At 42.8% G+C, this 23,390-nt stretch overlaps 1 protein-coding gene across 1 annotated transcript; it reads right to left on the bottom strand.

Moving 5' to 3' along the window:
* Positions 1–16,128: 16,128 nt before the first annotated feature.
* On the bottom strand, positions 16,129–19,120 carry LOC131675549 (piggyBac transposable element-derived protein 3-like). Its single transcript, XM_058954565.1, has 4 exons — positions 19,091–19,120; positions 18,214–19,036; positions 16,550–16,772; positions 16,129–16,345 (listed from the first exon to the last, which is right to left on the bottom strand). Exons 1-4 carry the CDS (start codon positions 19,118–19,120, stop codon positions 16,129–16,131), a joined length of 1,293 nt encoding a protein of 430 aa, XP_058810548.1.
* Between the last annotated feature and the right edge of the window lie 4,270 nt (positions 19,121–23,390).

Raw genomic sequence — 23,390 nt, 5'->3', positions numbered from 1 at the left:
GTTTGCATCCATACTACCAAAGATCGTTATTCCAATCGTTGTGTGTTAAGTGATATAATATTAAAAATATATATATATATATATATGCTAGATAGTACTAATAGCCAATGACTCGAGCCAGAATCTGTGTTGATCATTATTATGCAAAAATTCGTATAGACATTAAAAATAAATAATTAAACAATATTTTTATTTAATGAAGATTGAATTAATAAAGTATTTACCAAGTTTGTTAAATAACAAAAAAACAAATTAGCACTCTATTCTTTTTTTTTAAGACAGTTGAAAGGTGGCCTGGGAAAAATAGAAACTTTTCCCAGGCCACCTTATAACACTAACTAATTGTAAGTGACTACGAACGGTAGAATTTTAGAGCAGGAGAGGAGCCACAGAACGCGGACGTGGCAATATACATAGATGCGCTTCTCCTATTGATTTTTAAGCTCTTCCGATAAACAGACGATAGTGAAGAGGACATACTGAGGTATACCATCGATACTAAAAACTTTATAGATGTTTAGAAGCTTAGCGTCTATATTCGTTGCTAAACTATGCAGATAGCACACGAATAATTTGTATACCTAATGTATAGCATCCATAGTGTAACTCGGTAAAAATTTCTGTTTCTAAATCTATCATTCTTTGTTCAAATAATTTGAATAATTTGTCGGCATAAATTGTCATTAAAATCGTTGAATGTGAGGATAATTATAAACATGAATACAGATAGTAATGAAAGCACGGTTATGTCACTCAGTGGAAGTGATGAGAGTGTTGTGGCTGATTATGTTGATTCTATTTCAACAGACAATACAGTGCATATTTATAGTAGTTCAGAGAATGATACCGACAGTATTATGAAGAGTTTAAGACAATCTGATAGTGAAAAATCAGATTATCTATCATTTCTAAATGGTAAGAAATTCATCATGGAAATACTTGTCAATTTCAATTTCATGTGAGCAATTTCATTTATAGAAATTAATTATTATGATATTATGTATTTCAGATATATCACCTGTAAGCAGTAATGTTCCAAATGAACAATTAGATTTCAATATGGATGACGCTCAAATAAATTCAGGTATAGTACTACAGTTAAGTTCTCATAGATTGAAGTTTCAATAAAAATTTTTTAAATTACCTGCCAATGTCTAGCATCAAAATAATACATTTTATCTTAGCTAGATATTTCTCAATTTAAATAAAGATTTTTCAATTGCCAAAATATATTTTTTAATTCATAGAAATATTTTTTTTACTATGTAATAATTATGATCTATTAATTAACGTTGTAAGATTTTACAGATTATTATTAAGAATATTTATTTTGTTTAGATTGCAGCAATGAATCTCATGCATATTCAGATGTCCACAATCGCTGCCTTATACGTGATGATGTAAGTATTCCACAAAATTTAATAAGTTTGTTATTGATTACATACTTTCCTTATGTTCTTGATTCATTTTCCCATTAGTAATAATTTGGTCGAATACAGACAGAGTGTTTGAACTTATTATTATTTTCTTTTTGTTTGTTTCATATCAAATCTATTTTTTTATAAATTTGCTTTACTCACTTCAAAACGTTTAAAGTATTTCGAGCTGAGAATACCATTGATTTCTTACTTGATTTTAATGATTCAAAACTTTTGATATATGAATTATATAAATTTTATGAAAACTATTGATTCAAAGACTGAATCAGACTAGTGTTTTATAATATAATATTATTGTACTCGTTATCTTTTAGTTTATTGTACTGTTACAAAAAAAATAATTACATAAATAATAGGTTCTCTTGGTTTAAGGATCGGTTCTATATTCAAAAGTTTGAAGCCTTGAATTTCAATGCATTTTCAAATTCAATGGTCACAATAAAATAATATAAATAACTTTCTAATCATACATATATAACCCAATAACCCTAATTATTTATATATTTTATTATTACTATTTTCATTATTACTTTTTTATTGAATATTATCTAGTTTTTATTATTTATCATGAATATGTATCTTTTTTGTATCAATACCTTTTAATATTTCTACAATATTTTTTAGCGTAATCAATATACGCCCTGCTAAAAACGATCTATTGCAAATCATTGAAATGGATTGAACTTCAATCATTTTCAATCATTTTTAATGAAATGAATGATTTCCAATAACCTAATAATCTAACCCGATTCAAGCTAAGATTAAAAATAAATCTTTTTTAAAACAATTAAATCCTAAACACAATTACATCTAAAAATTGGGATTAATTTGACGCTTTCAATGAAACTATTAATAATATTTAAATTAGTCTACTTAAATACCTTTGAATATTTTCTAATGAAACATAATATTTCATCGCATTTAATGGAATATATTTTAAAACAATATAATTTTAATCACATTTAATCAAATAATTAACATTTGCAACGATTGCCGAAAATCGTTTAGATTCGCGTGGATTACTAAGCGGCTGAGCGTAACAGCCGCGATCGGTTTGAGAGAGAGAGAGAGGGCGCGTTAGGGGCAATGACCGGGAGGGGAGAGTTAGCTAGCTAGTATGACTGTGTCCTTCAGTAGGGCTACATCGCATACAAGTTAGAGGCAACATCGAGTCCTTTGTTTGCGAGTGAGGTCCAGGGAGTCAAGTACAGTGTAGTGAGTGTGGAGGTGGGTGCACACTGCGCAACGTGTGCATCAACAACTGTCAGCGACAATCAGTACAGTGAAACGAGCACACACTGCGCAACGTGTGTGGCTCCGACACCGTTGATAACTGCTTCGAGTGAAGTGCCGAGTGCGCGCACTGCTCAACGTGCGCGGCCTCGGCAACGACGAGAGCAACCACATCAACGTCAACAGCAACGAGACAGCTCCGGCGGAGAAGTAGGCGCAGCGGCAGTTCTTCGTCCAGCGTTAGACGGATACGGTTGGCCACCGTATCCCCTTCGATTTCGCGGTAGGTGCACTGCACTAGTTGTTGATATTTGCGTGCGATCCCGCGCAGCGAGCGCGGTGAGTTTATCGATAGTGAGCGTGCGAATAGTCCGCGACGTCCCCGATATTCATTCTCTCTCTCTCCGGTTGAATTGTCATATCGAAATAGCGTGCGTGAGTCTCTCGGCAAATCCCTCCCTTATACTAGTTTTGAGTTAATAAAGTGGTTAGAGATTAACACGAAACGATCTCGTTATTTTGTCTTCCCTTTGTTCGAAATCGGTGTTATTGTTTACGTTTGATTCGAACGCGCCGGTAATTTAGCACGAATCACGAAAGCAACGAGAGAAGCTGCCCGCCAACCGAGTTGTCAGCAGTGGCCGACGGAGCGCTGTAAAGCAGGCGTAACAGCGCCCCTGGCGGAGAAATCGTGAACCCAGGTTGGATCGGTAAGAGAACTCGGCGCAGGCGCACACCGGGATAAGGTGAGCAAGTGTGCTAGGAGCACACAGTTAACAAGGCACCGTCTGGCTGTATTTAGGATTGTTATTACCCGAGGTTTGCGGCTAGTCGGCAGCCTGTTACACATTTAATTGGATAAATTTCATGATGATCGTGACTCTTAAAATAGATAAAATAATATAATTCCATACTTGCATTAATGTTAAAAAAATCTGGTAATAATAATTCGAAAGTTAATTTTTTACTAATAAAATGATAAATTAATTTAAAATTAAAAATAGAAATTACCAACTCCGAAAATGTTAGTAAACGATGAATTTCTGATCAAAAGTATTTATTAACCGTCAGAGGTTTATTAAAGTTTAAAATATAAACATAAAAATAATGTTTGATAATTCTTATATATTTGTGTATTATCAAAATTAGTAATTGTATTGTATTTAAATTTTCATAATTATATGTTTCATTTATTAAAGTTTTGTATTAGACTTTTAAATATTTTGACTTATGAATAACAGAAAAATGGAAAATACTGTAAAAGCGCGTGAAGCGCGATAGAAATGTCTAGTGCTAGTAAATAACGCATAATGCATTAAATGTAAATATATTTCAATACAGTACTTTGTTAAAACTATTCAATAACATTAGGTTGAATATTTTTTAACTTATTAATTCTAGTTGCATTTACATGAAAATTATTGCTGAAAATGTTATCACGTAATTTTTACAATGATAACAAAGGAAAATGTGCAAAAATGTTTGTTAATAACTCTAAATACGCTAAATTATTGAGGTAGTTAATATTACTATATTATAACGAGCCGAGGCTCGTTATGTCTCTCTCTCCCCTTAAGTTAATCATAATCTGTTGATAACCCATGTATTCTTTTCTTTATGTATTTTTGCCTTGCCGTAGCGGTGGACGCGGCACGAGGTAAGTCAGGGAGCACCGAGTAGAGAGAGAGAGAGAGAGATCCGCGTGTACGCGTGTAAGCGTGGGCGCCCGAGTGTCGCACACGTTGCCTAATTGGCTGAGACGCGCCGCTGCCGAATAGCTAGCGCGAGAGAGGGGGACCACGTCCGCGTGCGAGACAGAGTCGGCTGCCCGCCTTCGCGAAAGCAAGCAAGTTCGGCGATCAGCGCGAGGAAGAAGTGCTTGGTGCTACGCAGCTCGGGTTTTCTTGCCGATAAAGACGAAGGGTGAAGCGTGCGTGCGTGCGTGCGTGGGTGCGTGCTTGCAGATCTTAGCCGGTCAGCCTGAGAGAGCTGCCTCGTGGCCGAACACCTGCGCGTGTCAAGTCTAAAGCCGAGGCCACTGCGAACTTGTCATGTAAGTGCCCGTTCGATCTTAAGACTCTCTCTCTCGCTTGCTTCTCGCTTGCCTCTCTCACTGCGAATGTTATTTGTATGCTTCCTTTGTTATCTTCGTCTTAATAAATACTCTTTCTGCTAACCGCTGCGTCTTTCCTCTCGGCACTTCCTCCCTCCCGTGTTACGCGCACGCCGACTTGCACCGTCCGCTGCTACCTGACCTACGACGCTCTCCGCGGGCCGAAGGCAAGGGTGCCTTCGAGGGGCATAACTGAGCCGCTGGGCTGAGTCCCGCGTGTTCCCCATAACGTGTTACCCGCAAGCCGAGTAGCCACTTAGCATCACCCTTAACGGGGTATCAAGAACCGCGTTACATAATGGCGCCCAACCGATATTAGGTCTGTAGTAGCTAAATACGCAAGTCAAAAAATATATTCAAGCGTAAACGCGCCCATCAGAAGGCAAAAACAAGTAAAGACAAGTACGCGAGCCGTCGTGTTTACACTCCAAACGCGAGCGCGCGATGTAAACAAAGCAGTAGCTGCAAAGCATCGTACACACTACGGAGCGACGTAAACAACGTCGCAACTTACGAAAGGCCGTACTGCGAATAAGGCAACAGCGGGAACTAAATCAAACGCCCGTACACAAATACTACGCGCAACATTAAAAACCGTAAATCCAACACCCAAAAACATGTAAGCGCCAGCGAAACGTGTGTTACGCGGCTCATTAGATAGAACACTTACAATTCGTGTTTAAAGTCACTCGATGTAACTGCCCAGCGTCGGTTGAGAAGTCAGACAATTCACAAAGTTCTGTTAATCGCTAAATCCACTTATTTGTTTATTTTTCTTTCCATTCTCCTTTGCTCGTGGTCTGTATAAAACTTCCCTTTCCCTTGACTATTTGACTTTTTTTTTACAAACCCCACGAGCGGACGAAATGGCAACCGACAGCTGGACAATCGAAAACTTAACAATTTTCAAAGATAACATCAATACTCGTTTAAAATCATGGATTCAAGGGCTGCCAAGTGATGTAATGGCAGACGCGTTAAACCGTTTAGAGCTGCGAAACGACGGTTCGATATACGAAAGAGGTAACAGATTGTACCGACGATTAAACGGCGACTACACCGGAAGCGACTTCATACAAACGCGCTTCGATAATCCAACACTAGCGGAAGAAAGGCGAAACGATTTAGCACGCACCTTCTTCCAGTCAGAATTCCTACCGCACGACATACTCGACGATATTCGTACGGCGCTAGAGGCAGAAATGACACTAGGCGTCAACGACGAGAAGGAAGACGACAAAGAGCAATCAGGCTTTGCGACAAGCTCGCCACAAGGAGCCGCAGGGCCGATCGACATGTCGCTCACGTTAGAAGAGAACCCGCAAATAGCACCGATTGTTCAAAACAAAACTCACGCGCAGACGCCAGTCAACGAAAGCTGGAAACCTAACCATCTCTTAAACTCACCGAACGTTACACAGAGCGAGCCGATTGTGACCTCCAGCATGCAATCGGAGCCTCAGGTTACAGCAAGCGCAATGAGCTTAAAGCATAGCAGCGAGACGTATACTGCACAACATTATGTCATGCCGACAGTCGAACCGATCGCTTTTCCAGCTACAAACCGAACAATGCGCGTAATGTTCCCCGATCAAAGCGAACACTGGCTGAGTATGGCAGCAGCTGCAGAGCTAAAACGGGCGTGACAAGCAGAGTTCCAGACACGTGTTTTAAAAGAAAATTTGAACGACCTTTGGGCTACGCAGCAAGCAGAAATGCAAGAATTAATGCTGCGTAATACAAAACAAGAAAAACGAATAGAGGAACTACTGCAAACCATCGCCACATTACGATCGGAAAAAAACAATGCAGAGCGAGTAAACAGCGATCTACAGGCGCAAATGAAAAGCGTAGTCGCTAACGCTCAACAGCAGACGGCCGAAAACCAAGCGCGTTGGAACGCGACACGATCGAGCAAAGGAGTTCATTTCCAGGAGACGTTCGATTTGAACTACTACGAGCTGTCAAGCCAGTTCGATGGCTCGATACGACCGTCGCCCTCAACACTGAACCCACAAGCGCCGATATTTCACTCAACCACGAGACCGTCCACGCAAAATCAGTACGAGAAACCGCAAATGGCAACTATAGTGGCAAATACGCACTCACTGCCGTTTGGCCATTTTATCCCCGCAAGCTCGAGCTGGGGGAGGGGGGTTGCGCCGAAGACGGCGGACGATTCGCTCGTGCTCCCGGTGTCGAGACAGGCAGCAAGCCACAGCACGGGGGGCCCTCGCCTCACACTCTTAACACGATGGAGATGTCGCTCTTTATGAGCAAGCACCTCGGAAAGACGGTCCGGGAGTGGAAGATAAAATTCTCGGGCGAAAAAGGAGTTAGTATTGAGGAGTTCCTGGAGCAGGTAGAGGAGAATCGCCGGCTAGACCGAGTTGCGGAAGACGAACTGCTGGACTCGATGACGCCGCTGTTCGAGAAGCCTGCGCTGTTCTGGTTTCGAGCTTTGAGGCCCGCATGGAAAACGTACCAAGAATTCAAGGACGCGGCACTCAAGACGTACAGCAAGACGAAAAGGAACAGAAGGAGCCTGATCGTGGAAGCTCAACTGCGCACTCAGGGGGAAGATGAGCCCGTGAGAGACTACGTCGTCTCTCTTCTCACCATTCTCGGCCGGTTCGAGGAGCCTTGGGAGGCACAGGACCAAGTGAACCTGGTCATAGATAATATGCTTCCACGGTTGCAACGACGACTAAAGCGGTGCAAAGATAGCCTGACCGACTTTCAAGAGCTGCTGGAAAGAGCTCAAGAAGCAGAGGACGATGAGGTAGGCTAATGGAGACCTCCTCCTCCGGCGGAACAAAGTATGCTGCCAGAAGCGGCTTATAAGCCCAGATCGAGGGCGGCCAGGATAAAGCCAACCGGCATCGCCTCGGTCAGCGAACATGCTGCGGAGCTGAACTGGGAAGCGTGCCTCAGGGAATTCTTGGAGCAAAAACTCAAGCCGACCAGCAGGGCAAGAGCCCAGACGTCGTCGACCCGAAGCCAAGGTGCTGCAGCAAAGCCCTAGCAGGGTGCCGAGGCGGGAAAGGTGGAAACCGTGGAGGCAGAAGCGGTGGCCGTCCCGGAGGCAATCAAGCCCAGATCGTCACCCCAAAGTCCGATAAGAATAAGGACAAAGAAATTGGCCCCAGTGGCGACAAAGTTCTCTGCTGGAATTGCAGCTGGCCCGGTCATACCCGGTTATCCTGCCCGGAGTGCTCAGCCAAACTAGCAGAGCCAAAAAACGAGAGGGGGAGCGCGTAGTAGGGGTCCCTACCGCTCCTCGGGAAGACCGGACCTTCGCTACGGACGGCGTTACAGGAGTAGCGCAGGCGCTTCGCAGCTCGGCGGATGACTCCATGCTAGCCTTGAGTAATCCGACCGACGCGCAGTCGCCATGTGATGGAGGTACTGTAGTCAGCGCCGTCGTAGAGAAGTCACCCCGGTGGTGGCTGACGGTAGACGTCGGCGGCTATTCATTTAGGGGGCTGTACGACACCGGAGCTTCCCGCACTGTCCTCGGCCCAAACGCGTTACAAATCGCCTCGGCGCTTAAACGCCGAGTACATCCGTACGTAGGCCCCGGGGCAAAAGCCGTCGATGGACACTACGTGCCAGTTTTGGGCAATGTAAGCCTACCTTTCACTTTAGGGGGGCTAACGCATTGGCTCGATGTTCTGATTCTGTCCGAAGTCGACACAGAGTGCACTTTAGGTGCCGACTTCACCCGCGCTTTTTCAGCGATGCTCGACCCGGAGGCGAACACGCTGAAGATCAAGGGCTGTGACGAGCCAATCCCGACCGCGCTTTCTTCAATGCGGGCTGAGGAACTCATCTCACTGGCCTCGCTCGGTATAAAGGAAATTACCGAAAGTCAGCGCAGAGAAATCGACGAGCTAATGCACAGTTTGCTACCCGATCCACCCTGTGAACAGCTTGGCTGTACGAGCTGGATCGAGCACGATATCGATTTGAAATGCGCACGTCCTATCAAGCAACGGTACTACCCCGTATCAAAGAAGATTGAGGACGAGATGCACGAGCAGGTGCAGAAGATGCTGCGCATGGGAATCATCCGGAAGTCGAAAAGTGAGTGGTCGAGCCCCGTCGTCATGACCCCGAAACAAGACGGCACTTACCGTTTTTGCATAGATTACAGGAAGGTGAACGCGCAGACGAGAGTCCTCGCGTATCCGCTGCCTTATATGGACGTGATACTGTGGAAGATTCAACACGCCAAGTTCATAAGCGCGTTAGATTGCTCCGGAGCTTTTTGACAGATCCCTCTTACAGAGAGGTCTATACCAATCACCGCGTTCACCGTCCCAGGACTCGGCTTGTTCGAGTTTGTCAGGATGCCCTATGGCCTGTCGGGAGGGCCCGCAACCTTCCAGATGCTGGCTGACAAAATTATAACACCCGAGATGGAGCCCTACGCCTTTGCGTATTTGGATGACCTCCTCGTCGCAACGGAAACCTTCTCAGAGCACATTAAGTGGTTGACGTGTATCGTAAAGCGGCTAAACGAGGCGGGCCTAACGATAAACCGAAAAAAGTCGAAGATTTGCATGACAGAAGTGCGATACCTTGGCTTGTTGGTGAACCGCGATGGTTGTCGTCCCGACCCAGAGAGAGTTCGGCCAATCCTTGAGTACCTCGCGCCGAGAAACCTGAAGCAGCTGAGACGTTTCCTAGGGATGGCTTCTTGGTACAGGAAGTTCCTAGAGGGCTACGCTTCCTTGAGTGAGCCGCTCACCGCACTCACCCGCAAAGATTGCAAGTACACGTGGACAGCAAAGCAGGAGACAGCTTTTGAGCAGGTGAAAGCTTTGCTGGCCTCCGCACCGGTGCTCGCAAGGCCAGACTTCTCCGCTCCATTCATCGTTGAATATGATGCTAGCGACACGGGGCTGGGCAGTGTCCTCTTACAACACGTCGAGGGAGCGGATCGCGTACTCTGTTTCGCGAGTCGAGCTCTGACTGCTCCAGAGCGCAGGTTGTCAGTGACAGAGAGAGAGTGCCTCGCTGTAATCTGGTCGATCGAGAAGTTTCGACCTTACATCGAGGGTTACCATTTGACGGTGGTGACAGACCACACCACCCTGGTGTGGCTGCGAAACTTTCGGAGCCCCAACGGGAAGTTAGGTCGATGGTCCTTGCGTCTGCAAGCCTATGACTTCGACATCGTGCATCGGAGCGGCAAGGATAATGTAGTGCAGGACGCGCTTTCCCGCATGTACGAGACAGACGAAGACGAGATAGCCGCCACAGCTTCTCTCAGTGTTAGCGAAGGCACGAAGGACCCTTGGTACCGGAATAAGATTAAGAAGGTCCTGGCCGACCCAAGGGCCCACCTGTATTGGAAGGTCGTTGGGGGATGCCTGTACGTGTGTCGCCCCGACTCAGTCATTGACGACGCGATGGGGCGAGACGACGATGCTTGGAAGCTGGTGGTACCGCGGGAGCGACGTGGACTAGTCCTCGCAGAATGCCATGACGAGCCGACGGCGGGACATCTCGGCCGTTACAAGACTCACCAGAGGGCGATCCTGCGCTATTACTGGCCAAACATTTATAGGGATGTAGCTCATTTCGTGCGCAACTGTCACGTGTGCCAACAGGTGAAAGTCGAGCAGGTGGCCCCGGCGGGACTAATGGGGAAGCATGTAGTTTCATGACCATGGGAAATAGTTTGCGGAGACTCGATGGGTCCGTTCCCGAAATCGCCACAAGGCCACGAGTACCTGCTGATTTTCATGGACATGTTCACCCGGTGGATCGAGTGCGTCCCCATACGAAAGGCGAACGGCAAGACCATCAAGAGAGAGCTAAATCAGCGAGTTTTCTTGCGATTTGGCGTCCCCGAGAAATTCTTGTCGGATAATGGCACGCCCTTCAAGAACAAGCTCGTGGACGACTTCCTGGAGTCCCACGGCGTTTATCATGCGACGTGCGTGCCCTACTCTCCGAAATCTTATCCAACGGAGCGCGTGAACCGGACCGTAAAGACGATGATGGCGGCATTTATTCAAGAAAAAGACTCTAAGTGGGACGAACATATCGCAGAATTCGCTTTCGCGTACAATACGGCCATCCACGAGGTGATTCGCTTGAGCCCGGCGTTCCTGAATTATGGGCGGAACCCAGAACCGCCCCACACGGCGAGGCGCGAAGAAACGCTTGAGGCCACGCGGAGACAGGAGGCCGCCGCGCTCGGGAGCTGGCAGGCAAAGATGGAAAATCTCGGCAAGCTCCACGCGCATGCCTCAGAAAGCTCCCAAGCTGCACAAGCCCGCCAAGAGAAATACTACAATAAGGGACACCGCGACGTTCGCTATGACGTTGGCGACAAGGTATGGGCGAAAAATCGCGTGCTTTCCTCGGCTGCCGGGCTATCGCCGCGAAGCTCTGTCCCAAGTATGCGTGACCGTTTGTTGTCACCGCTCGATTAGGCCCGAATTCTTACCAGCTTCAAAACGAAAGCGGAGTCGACATAGGTAAAGTGGCTGTGTGCGACCTGAAACCCTGCCACGATGCGGAGCAGTTCCCGGAGAATAGCGGGTGTGAAGACCAACTAGCCTCGGACGGGGAACAAGATACGGCTCCTGATAGCGACGAACCCAAGCTTTCGGGCGATCAGGCTCCCGCGCGCGAAACGTTGCCTCAACCGCCACACAGCCAGGACGCCACCAAGCTGGAGCTAGCGCCAAAGGGGCGACCCCCTTGAAAAAGGGGTAGGCCGCCCGGCTCGAAAAAGAGCGCTCCGCCGCCGGTAGAAACGTCACCGAGACGCCTGCGCCCAAAGAACACCCGAGCGGGCGGACCGCGCGCTTAACCAGCCACCCTTCGCAGCCCTTTCGTTCATGGAGTGCCTCCTTCCTTACTTTGGCTCCTCCGCTTTGCTTCGCTAACCAGCTGCTTATCTCAGTCGCCTTCTGCTGCTAACCCGCTTGGATGATAACTCATCTCGAGTATCGCTCCTCATATAACCTTGCTCATATAACCCCAGAACTCTACGAGAATGCTGCCAGCGAGGACCGATAGAACGGTCAGGCTCGACGTGCCCGTGGAAGAGCTGCGCAGGATGCAGCAACTTATCAGCCATATCCTCGAGGCACACGCCTCCTCCGTTCCTCCCAGTCCATCGGGAGTGAGCCTGACGGAGCTACTGGGGGAGACCAGCCTCCTCCACATCGTGGCGCAGCCATCATCCGCTGCCCTCCCGGCATTGCCAGCCTCGGAGGCCGCCCAGACCGCAGCCCAGAAAGTGACCGACGCGCTCCCGTTGGGACAGCCCGAGGGCGCCCCAAACGAAGCCACTAGGCACCCGCCGGCACTGCCAGCCATTACGGCGCCGCCCGCCAAGCCTTCGCGGGCTGAGGATTCGGGGCCCTCAGACCTCCCCTTGGAAACCCAGTGGGCGCAGCTCGAAAGCCGGGCTAGGCAGTGGCGCAAGACTCGCCAGCAGGCTGCTAAGGAGGAACAGCAAGCCTACTGGGAGGTATTAGCCTTCGCCGACCACCCCGACGCTCGTGCCAGAGCCTTGGTGCCCCAGGAGTTCCTGCAGCGGGTCAAGAGAGCCACCAAGCTGCGCGACTACCTGGACGCTGCAGAGGCCCAATTCGTGGCCAACGAAGAGGCCGACAAGATCAGGGCGGACCTAATGGCCCTCCAGCGGCAAAAGCTCCAAGAGCTGGAGGCCCTCCGAGCGGAATTGGCCGCTGTGGAGCAGGAGCGCCAAAACGCCCCAAGGCTGCTTTCAGCGGAGCTGCCCCGTCGCGGGCCAGGGCCGACCGCACTGCAGTACCAGGGAGCCACCGAGCCATGCGGCAGATTCGATGGCCCAAGAGTCGACCTCCGGTACAAGAGGTACTGCTGGGTGTGCAACCTGACCCAGGTGTCCAGAACGGACAACTGCCCCAACCACGCCCTGCACCAGCTATTCCGGAATGGGAGGTACCCGAAGTATGAATATCCGGAGGCCTGCAGCCCGGTACCGATCCCAGGACGGCGCGGAAGCTCTACCAGGGAATGAGGAACGGCAGCGCGATTCGCCCGCTGGCCTGCCAGCGCCCTCGTCGCTTCAGCCCCTCTCCCTTTTTTCTTCACCATCGCTTCGAAGCATCCCAAGGCTGGATTGTGTTTCGTTTTGTTTTTTTGATTGTATCGGCACCGACGCCCCTTTTTGTTTTTAAAGATTCACTCTTGTTCGTTTAAAATTGTAGAGAGAGACAAGGCCCCGAAGCTACCTCTCCTCAAAAATTGTATTTTCATTCTGTAATCTGTTCACCTTCCTATTAAAAACGTATTCTCCCACATATTGGCTGTATTTATTACCTGGTCGAGAGAGAGAGTGAGTCGAGCTGGTACCAACCTCGCTACCAGCGTCTGGGGAAGGGGAATATAACGAGCCGAGGCTCGTTATGTCTCTCTCTCCCCTTAAGTTAATCATAATCTGTTGATAACCCATGTATTCTTTTCTTTATGTATTTTTGCCTTGCCGTAGCGGTGGACGCGGCACGAGGTAAGTCAGGGAGCACCGAGTAGAGAGAGAGAGAGAGATCCGCGTGTACGCGTGTAAGCGTGGGCGCCCGAGTGTCGCACACGTTGCCTAATTGGCTGAGACGCGCCGCTGCCGAATAGCTAGCGCGAGAGAGGGGGACCACGTCCGCGTGCGAGACAGAGTCGGCTGCCCGCCTTCGCGAAAGCAAGCAAGTTCGGCGATCAGCGCGAGGAAGAAGTGCTTGGTGCTACGCAGCTCGGGTTTTCTTGCCGATAAAGACGAAGGGTGCAGCGTGCGTGCGTGCGTGCGTGGGTGCGTGCTTGCAGATCTTAATCGGTCAGCCTGAGAGAGCTGCCTCGTGGCCGAACACCTGCGCGTGTTAAGTCTAAAGCCGAGGCCACTGCGAACTTGTCATGTAAGTGCCCGTTCGATCTTAAGACTCTCTCTCTCGCTTGCTTCTCGCTTGCCTCTCTCACTGCGAATGCTATTTGTATGCTTCCTTTGTTATCTTCGTCTTAATAAATACTCTTTCTGATAACCGCTGCGTCTTTCCTCTCGGCTCTTCCTCCCTCCCGTGTTACGCGCACGCCGACTTGCACCGACCGCTGCTACCTGACCTATGACGCTCTCCGCGGGCCGAAGGCAAGGGTGCCTTCGAGGGGCATAACTGAGCCGCTGGGCTGAGTCCCGCGTGTTCCCCATAACGTGTTACCCGCAAGCCGAGTAGCCACTTAGCATCACCCCAAACGGGGTATCAAAAACCCCGTTACATAATACTTAGAACAATGCAAATATTATGAAATTGAACTCAAAACTAGTTTATATCAGCGAGGAAAAGAATTATTGAATTTCGAAGTTGTTCGGCGGCTTACATAAATATCTCGCATTCCGAGCATTTACCTGTACAACTTTAGATTTTACTAAAAACTCATAAGAAATTAATCCATTTGAATCGCAATTAATCTACCTTATATTAATAATTTTTAATCTTACGCTTTGTTATCTGACGTTATTACATTTTAATCAACTTCTGAAGGATTCAGATATAGGATTGAAAGTGACTTGTCTATTTTTAATAATTTTTAATCCGAAAATGTGAGCAGGGCCCTGCTAAAAATGTGATATTGAAAATTATACTAGTTTATTGAATTTCAATAAAATCCAATTATTTTCAATAATATTGATAGTTTTCAAGAAACCTGCCAATTAAATGTGAATAATTTCAAAGAAACTTCAATTGTAATATATTCAATGTGGCAATATGTTGTTGATTTCAATAAGTTCGCAACGTGCAATTATTTGTTGATTTCTATTTTAATTTGTTAATTAGAATTCCCGGGATACGAAAGACTAAATTAAAAAGGTTGCACGAAATTGCATCTCCCTGTTTTAGGCTATCTCAAATAAAGAATTCTCCAGCTAAGATTCCCCCTACGCGTATTCTGCCCTTGCTGTCACTGAAACACATTTCGATTAACTTTACTAATTTCTTTGGAGTACCAAAAAACTCGAGAATCCAGTACATTTGCACGCATATAATCGAATCTTGTAGAACTATATTGGCGAAATCTATACTGATAATCTCCAATGATTTGCTCCGCAGAAGGGGTTGACCTAGTTAAAATGATATTGGATAAGATCTCATAGCATGCAGGAACTACTGAGATTCCCCGATAACTATTATAATCTGCTTGATCGACTTTTTTGTAGATAGGACGTATTCTATTGCTCTGGTATGCGTTCTGTTTTCCAAATTGCGTGTATTAGGTTACAAATTTATTTTGTGATATATGGGTTCCTGTTTTTTATTAACCCTTTAACGTCACAATTGCACTTTTGGAGAGCACTAACTTTAATTGAATCTCAAACTATGAAAGCGATAGAATTTTTTGATAAAAACATGTTCCCTACTATTTTCGAGGGTGCTCTTTCAGATGCCGTATATGCCAATATTTTTTTGTATTCAAAATTTTCGACTCAATTTTGACATGTTAGTGGGGCGAAAACCTTCATAGATCGTGATCTTTTTATCTAATCTTTCAAATGATACCAATAGATTTTGGAAATTGAACATGAAAATTTCCAAAATGGCGACTCAATCCCGGAAATATTTCAAAAAGTTCAGAAATTTTTTACACAATAATAATGGACTTTAGGAAAAAATATTATTGAACAAAAAGTTCTTAGAATTGATCAACAAATAAGATAGAATTTTTTCAAAATTTTTTTACAACTTTTGAAAATTTTTGAAAATTTTGAAAATTTGATAAATTTTTAAAGTTGTCAAAAATTTCTGAAAAAATTCTATAATATTCTTTAATCAATTCTAAAAACTTTTTGTTCAGTAACATTTTTTCCTAAAGTTCATCATTATTATGTAAAAAATTCTTGAATTCTTTAAATCCAGTAAAACTTTGGAAATTACAAAAAATCCGTTTTTTTTTGCCAAATACTTGTAATGTTGTTATTTTTTATGACGCAAATCAATAGTATGTAGTGCTATTTATCACATTTCATGAGTTTTTTTATAAATAAACAACCATTTATTGCCGTACATTCCGAAAATTGTGATTTTTTCACTAATTTTTCGTATTTTTGTCCTGAATTTTGCCTTCTAACGACTCGAGAAGTCTTTTGACGACTATATATATATATATATATATATATATATATGAAACATCTTTAGCCATCGATTAATTTTATGATGTTGCCCGATTCTTACCGCGTGGAGGTAGATGTTTTCAAAGAATCTTCTTTTTTTGTTTTTTTTTCTTTTTTTTCTTTTTTTTGTTTTTTTTTGTTTTTGATAATTATTTTTTTTATTTAGATTTATGTTTGTGAATTTAGTGTGTTTTCTGTAAACAGTTCTCACAAAAGTATGCCTGACAGTCAATGCAAAACTTTCTTGATCTTATCTCGCAGCCGTGACAATATTGTAAATTTTTATGATCTGTAAATTGATGTAATTGTTTTGGAGTTTGATGAGACTTAGCTAAATACTCTTTTGCAATAGACATTGCAATGTCTTTTGTACTTTTCTTCGGTTTACCTTCATTTACTCTATTATGCATAACAGTTGCACAAGCAATAGACATTTGTATGAACCGTACCAAGATAGGCCAAGTCCATTTTTTGGAACGTATTATTGGAATCACGGCACTGGCCCGTTGATCATGTGTATCTACCCCACCCGTGAATTTATTATACCATTTGAATGCACACGGGAATCCTACAGATACTTTTTTTTTCTCTTCTTTGCTGTACCTGTTAACAGAAGCAAGGGGCGTAACACCAGCTGCTGTAGAAAGAATAGATACTTGTTTAGAATCGACTACGGTAATAAAATTTACTCCACTCACCTTATTATGTTTTACTGCAAATGTTCCTCTAGCAGCATTCTTATCAATGTTAATAGACTCAGTTATACGATCTTTATAAACTGTTCCTGTTGCTTTGATATCTAATCTCTTCAAATAAACTAACAAGTCTGCAGAATAAATTATCAAAATTGTAACGGAATTATTTAAGCCGACTATTCAAGGGAATATTTTGCTCGCGGCCGTCCGCACAGTATTTATCAAAAGGAGGGCTCGGGAGGCACGAATGCTCCCACGACTGAATGGCACACCGAGCGTGTGTGCTAATCGCGCACGAATTAAAGGAAAGTCGGGAAAACGAACGGGTTGACGCAATAACATATGACACATATATGTATAACAAAATTTATTAATACGATACAATAAAAGAAAGTAAAAGAAAAAGAACACAAATTAATAAGTGGACGGAGCACGCACGCTCCGTCTCACAAATCGGCAGAACTCGCTAATCCGCTTAATCCGCTCAATCGGATTATCAGCAATCACTGCCCGATAATTCGACTAAGCCTATTCGCTCGCGAATGCACCCGCGACCTCAAAACCCGGCAACGGGGGCCGGCATCACTGCCCGACCTGCACCGTTGCACCCGTGAACACCCCCGGACATGCAAGAGAGCGAGGGAAAGAGAGAGAGAGAGAGAGAGAAAAACCGGCACCGACCTCGCCGACGGAGACTGCAACAAAGCTGGCCGCGCCTGGCCACCGGCTACCGCTCGCTACTGCTGCTACCGCTGCTCCCCGCTGTTGTTGCTGTTGTTGACAACCGGCCGCTGCCACCCCTGGTTGCTGCCGCCGTCGACCGCTGTTGCCAACCGGCCACTGCTACTCGCTGCTGCCGCTGCCGTCGGCTGTTCCACAGCCGCTCGCCGAACGCGCACGCGCCGGCGGTACGGGCTTCGCCGTTATCCGCGCACACCGGTGCTGGGCGGCAAGACTTGGCTGGGCGCGACCCAGCCACTCACTCCACGCACAAGAAAAATTACCACCGATGCGCGCCCAGACACCGAATGCGCATCCTCAAACAAAACGACGACGAAGCACCGCACCGCTTCCAAAACCAACGGAAAAAACAACAAAATCGGCGACGAATGAAAAACAACGCGCGCACGCGATCGGCCAGCCCAAACGATACTGCCGATTTCCCCCCCGGTCGCGCACGCGTCGGATGCGTGCGTAGCCCGCGCTCTCCCCATCCCGCTCGCTCTCCTGCATGACGATCCTGGCAACGGATCGTCGCCTCGTCGGCCGCCTCCAGCTCCGCCAATGCCCGTTCGCCGCACCTCAAACAGAGAAAATGTAGGCATGAGAGTGTATACAAATACACCCTCAGCCCGGGCGCAACGAACGGACGAGAGAGAGACAAAGGAGAAGCCGGCAAGCCGAAATTCTCCGTCACGAAATAAACATGATATTTTAATAATCTTCTAAGCGAACTTCGCTGTACTAGATCCTGAAGTATTTGTATCACTACACGACTACCCTGTGAACAATTTGATAAAAAGCTGTTATGTGCATTTCTACCACAGTAAATATCGCAGTGAAATAAAAAACCATCCGAACTGCACAATGCCCACATTTTGATTCCAAATCTGATTGGTTTTGTTTTTATAAACTGTTTCAGTAAACTTCGACCATAAAATTTAATCATCATTTCATCGATACTCAAAGCCGTAGAAAAATAACCGTACTTTTTCAAGTTATTATTAAATATATCTAAAACTTTTCTAACTTTCCATATTCTATCATTGCTATTCTCATCGCCAGATTTCGTAGTCTTTACATGTTTTTTTATGCTTTCTAATTCCCTCTGCCCCATTGCATCACAAATAACATCTGATCGAAGAAGTGTATCAGTGGACCAATAATCTCGCTGAGAATTGCGCCCGTTAAAACTTGTAAAAATGACAATTCCTAAAAAAACATCTAATCTATCTGCTGATAAATTGTAACCATGCTGTACAGTAGCATCAATTATATACTGCTTGAAAGAGATGGAAAAATAATCTTCAAATAATTCAATAAGAGAAAGAGATAATATATGCTTCTTCTGCATATCACTAACAATAAGTAAGATATCATTCGTCATAATATCATTATATGTACATTCTCCAGTCATCCAATCATATTTATGATCTGGTTCTAGCTTTTTTTGTTTCGAATCATAACCATCTAATACAGTACGAAATGAAGTTAATTGTAAAGAATTAGTTAGGTCACTTTCATCTTCGTCATCTTCATTTTCATCGTCATCGTTACTTTCAGTTTCAACATCATCATTATTATCTTCATTACCTGAACCGCCAGAACCCGAATCATCTGGATCAGGTATAAGTACAGCCTCGATGTAATCATCATTTTCAAATAATTCAACATTCTTGTCCAAGTGATTTTTTTTTCTCGTTCTTCAACTTTTTCTCAATGGAGTCACCAAGTTGTCACCACTCTTTCTTTTGCTCATAGTCAATATTACAAAACGAATATAAAGATAAAATACAAGGTTATTGTAAAAATTCTGGATGAACTATATTAGATTAGAATAAAAACTGAAATATGAAATATGCAGCAAAATTTTATTTATGAAAATAAAGGAACTTACAATCAGGGATATAAAAAAATTATCAGAGATATAAAAAAATTATTAGAAAATTTAAGAATAATATGTATGTAATAAAACTTTTAACAATTAATTATATTATGTAACGGGGGGATAAATCTACAAAATGAGAAATTTATTTAAGAACAAACTCCCACGATGCAGAGCAAACCGCCGCTCCGTTAACACGTATGTTAATACGTATATTCGCCTTAACGTCAGCTGACTTAACTTAGTTGTCTTCGATCAAGCAGAGTTGAACTCACCTTAATTCACGTGCCTTGTGATACTCGATGAGTTTTAAGTGTAATCGACTTTGCTCCTAATCCACTTAATCCCCTAGCTATAATCGGATTAAAACCTAAGCCTTTTTCAATTGTTTAAACTATTAGGAAAAATTATATGACGAAATCGGCGAATAAGTTTAATAGATTTTATTAATAAAAAATCTCTACAGTCTTTGTCGGGCCGAAAGACTGACGCACGCGAATAGGATTTACAATTAAATAACTTTCGGTGAGAAAGAGAGAGAGAGAAGATTCGAATATTGGCGCGATCTAACGCTCGGCGCGAATACAAAAAAAATCAACGCTAACACGGTTGGACAAAATACTAAATGTATTTTGTCACGTAATAATTAAGGGAGGTGCACCTACCCTGCGGTGCAATTACGGTGATCAGCCGTAATTGTTGATGTCAATAAACTATCAACTGCCTCTGGTCCTAGGTTATCAACTGCGCTGCCTCGTACCGCCTATCAGCTGCAAATCTGCCGCTATCGTAACGCCGCAATCCGTTAATCACGTTGTTGCACTGACGCGCGTAATTATTCTGGATAAAAAAACTATTAGTCAGCGAGAAAAACAGTGGAAACAAACTTCGGCGATATCTATTCGTAACAACAGCTGAAACGTAACTGCTAATTCAAAAGATCGCGCGCCCCCTCTCTCTCTCAATACTTAGAACTAACGCGCGAAAATCAGAATCGCGAACGGTTCGATTAATTGAATCAACTACCGTTGCAATTATCACCAAATATATTATCGTACAAACTCTAAGAAATATATCGAGGAAAAATACCATTTTCATACTTCCAGATTCATCAAATAAATTTTAGAGTAAAAATACCCATATAAGAAAATTTTCAGATTTCATTTCAACACTAAATATTTAAATAAAAGATACAGTGAATTAAATATCATACCCAATATGCTTTATATAATGTAAAAATAAGAACACATACAAATATAACGCAAATATATATCAAATTACATCTCGAGTCGTTAGAAGGCAAAATTCAGGACAAAAATACGAAAAATTAGTGAAAAAATCACAATTTTCGGAATGTACGGCAATAAATGGTTGTTTATTTATAAAAAAACTCATGAAATGTGATAAATAGCACTACATACTATTGATTTGCGTCATAAAAAATAACAACATTACAAGTATTTGGCAAAAAAAACGGATTTTTTGTAATTTCCAAAGTTTTACTGGATTTAAAGAATTCAAGAATTTTTTACATAATAATGATGAACTTTAGGAAAAAATGTTACTGAACAAAAAGTTTTTAGAATTGATTAAAGAATATTATAGAATTTTTTCAGAAATTTTTGACAACTTTAAAAATTTATCAAATTTTCAAAATTTTCAAAAATTTTCAAAAGTTGTAAAAAAATTTTGAAAAAATTCTATCTTATTTGTTGATCAATTCTAAGAACTTTTTGTTCAATAATATTTTTTCCTAAAGTCCATTATTATTGTGTAAAAAATTTCTGAACTTTTTGAAATATTTCCGGGATTGAGTCGCCATTTTGGAAATTTTCATGTTCAATTTCCAAAATCTATTGGTATCATTTGAAAGATTAGATAAAAAGATCACGATCTATGAAGGTTTTCGCCCCACTAACATGTCAAAATTGAGTCGAAAATTTTGAATACAAAAAAATATTGCCGAAAAAATTGCGTTTTTTTCACTTTAATTTGAAAATTTTCTTGGAAAATCGGAAAATTTTAAAATTTTGTCAATGGCATCTGAAAGAGCACCCTCGAAAATAGTAGGGTACATGTTTTTATCAAAAAATTCTATCGCTTTCATAGTTTGAGATTCAATTAAAGTTAGTGCTCTCCAAAAGTGCAATTGTGACGTTAAAGGGTTAACCTGGGCGACAAGTCGGCAATACCGTGATTTTATTATTTTTCAGTTTCTTAATGGCTGATTCTATTTCTCCATCGCTGGATTCATCAATTTAGAGATCGCAGGTATGAATTTCACCGAAGTTTCATTCAACGAAGGTTTCGCGTACGTTTAGTAGGTTGTCAAAATAACTCACGCTGTCAGTCGTATCCGCAACTAAATTACCATTTTCATTCCTCACTACCTCTGTTCTATTTTGAAAACCTTGTCTTATAAAATTGATGTCCCGATACATCTCGCGAGAATTATTTTGTTTTCTATGTGCTTTTATAGAGTCTACTTGTACTCTTTTTATTTATTTATTTACCAGAGTATACAAGGTGTCCGATTGTAAAGGAACCATCCCAAAATTTTTTACGGTAGGCGTTTTACAAAAAAATTGTTCAGACAAAAGTGGTTTGGGACATTGAGGGATACCATACCCAGAAATCGGATTTAACCTTGAGATTTATTCTTCGGTTGAAATTTTAGACCATATACAAAGTTGATATAAAATTGGGTTTCTTGTACTCCTCTGTAGAAGTAAAGGATTGCTTTTTTGTTACCTAGATAGTTGATATTGCCATGTCATTCTAATGCAATTCGGTTGGGTTATTGCCTTGCCCGGGTCTGACTCAACTGTATTTGTTATTGCTTTAATGTTGTTAACTACAGTCATTTGATTACATCGAAAACCATTTCTATAGGTTTATATCTGGCAATTTTTTTATTTTGCAGTGATTCTGATTCTGAGTGTGATGCTTTTACGAATGTTATTGGCTTAAAACCCTTGGTACAGGGTTTGTAGGAGTCATCATTGGTTGTTTTTGGTATTAATTGGAGTAAAATTAATTAAATCTATTAATTTGAGTGTTAAAACATTTATTGAAATTATTAGCTAATTTTTGTATGCTATTATTTCTTTCTTGCGATGGTTAGAATTTTGTTATAATTGAAGATGATCATTCTAGAGTGTGATCTGTTATTGTATAGGGTGCAGTTACCCAGAATACATATGTAAATTCTCACATCTAGTAGTAAATTGCTTGGGAAAATTGTATCCTCAAGAACTTCCGATGTCGGATACTCAATTCCATCGGATACACAAGCCCTAATATAACTGTTATTAATGCTGATTGGTCTCAATCTTCTTGATATTTGCAGGCTGTTGTTTCTTGTTTTCTTATTTTTGTTGTTGTATATTAGTGAAAGTTCATCGTAATGGTAAAGTAGTGATTCTAATGAGAAGGTTTTTTCTCTGTCAAGGGATGCCTCTCATTTATAAATTTATTTTTATTAACTATTTTGAGTAATCTGTTTTGTAAGTTTTGCAAGCCTTTGATTCTGCCAATATAAGCTCCTCCCCATGCAATAATTCCATAAAACGCAATGCTATGGAATAGGGCAAAGTAAATCATCCTGAGCACTTCCGTGCTCATTATTCTAGATAATTTGTACAAAATAAAAGTTAAATATTTGGTTCTTTTGTATATATTTTGTAAATGTAGGTCCCATCTCATATTGCTATCAAAGATTACACCTAGATACTTTATATTATCTTCCCTGTGTATTAGTTTACCTTGTATGGAGATGTTCAAATTTTTGTTTATGCTATTACAGTTGTTTCCAAATTAAAGATTTAGTCATAATCTATTTGAGGCTAACCAGTCACCATCTGTTTGTATTTGTTTATTCACATGTAGAGTTTGTTTCAACTTCTAGCCGACTCTTACCAGTTGAGATGACTGTTGTATCATCGGCAAAAGATAGAATTGAATTGTCTCGCATTTTTAAAAGAATACCATTTATGTAGAGTAAGAAAAGTAAAGGCCCTGCATTTGTTGCAATTACTCCCATACGCACTATTTCTAGTTTGCTACGCTGGTTGTTTAATTTAATACTTTGTTTTCTGTTGATTAGATAAATTTCAATAAGATTATATGCTTTTCCTCGTATTCC

This window comes from Phymastichus coffea, unplaced genomic scaffold (assembly GCF_024137745.1).
Source record: "Phymastichus coffea isolate CEN01 unplaced genomic scaffold, Cenicafe_Pcof_1.1 PCOF00025, whole genome shotgun sequence".
Lineage (NCBI taxonomy): Eukaryota > Metazoa > Arthropoda > Insecta > Hymenoptera > Eulophidae > Phymastichus > Phymastichus coffea.
The sequence above is the reverse complement of the archived record's forward strand: the minus strand, read 5'-3'. Positions and strand labels throughout refer to the sequence as shown.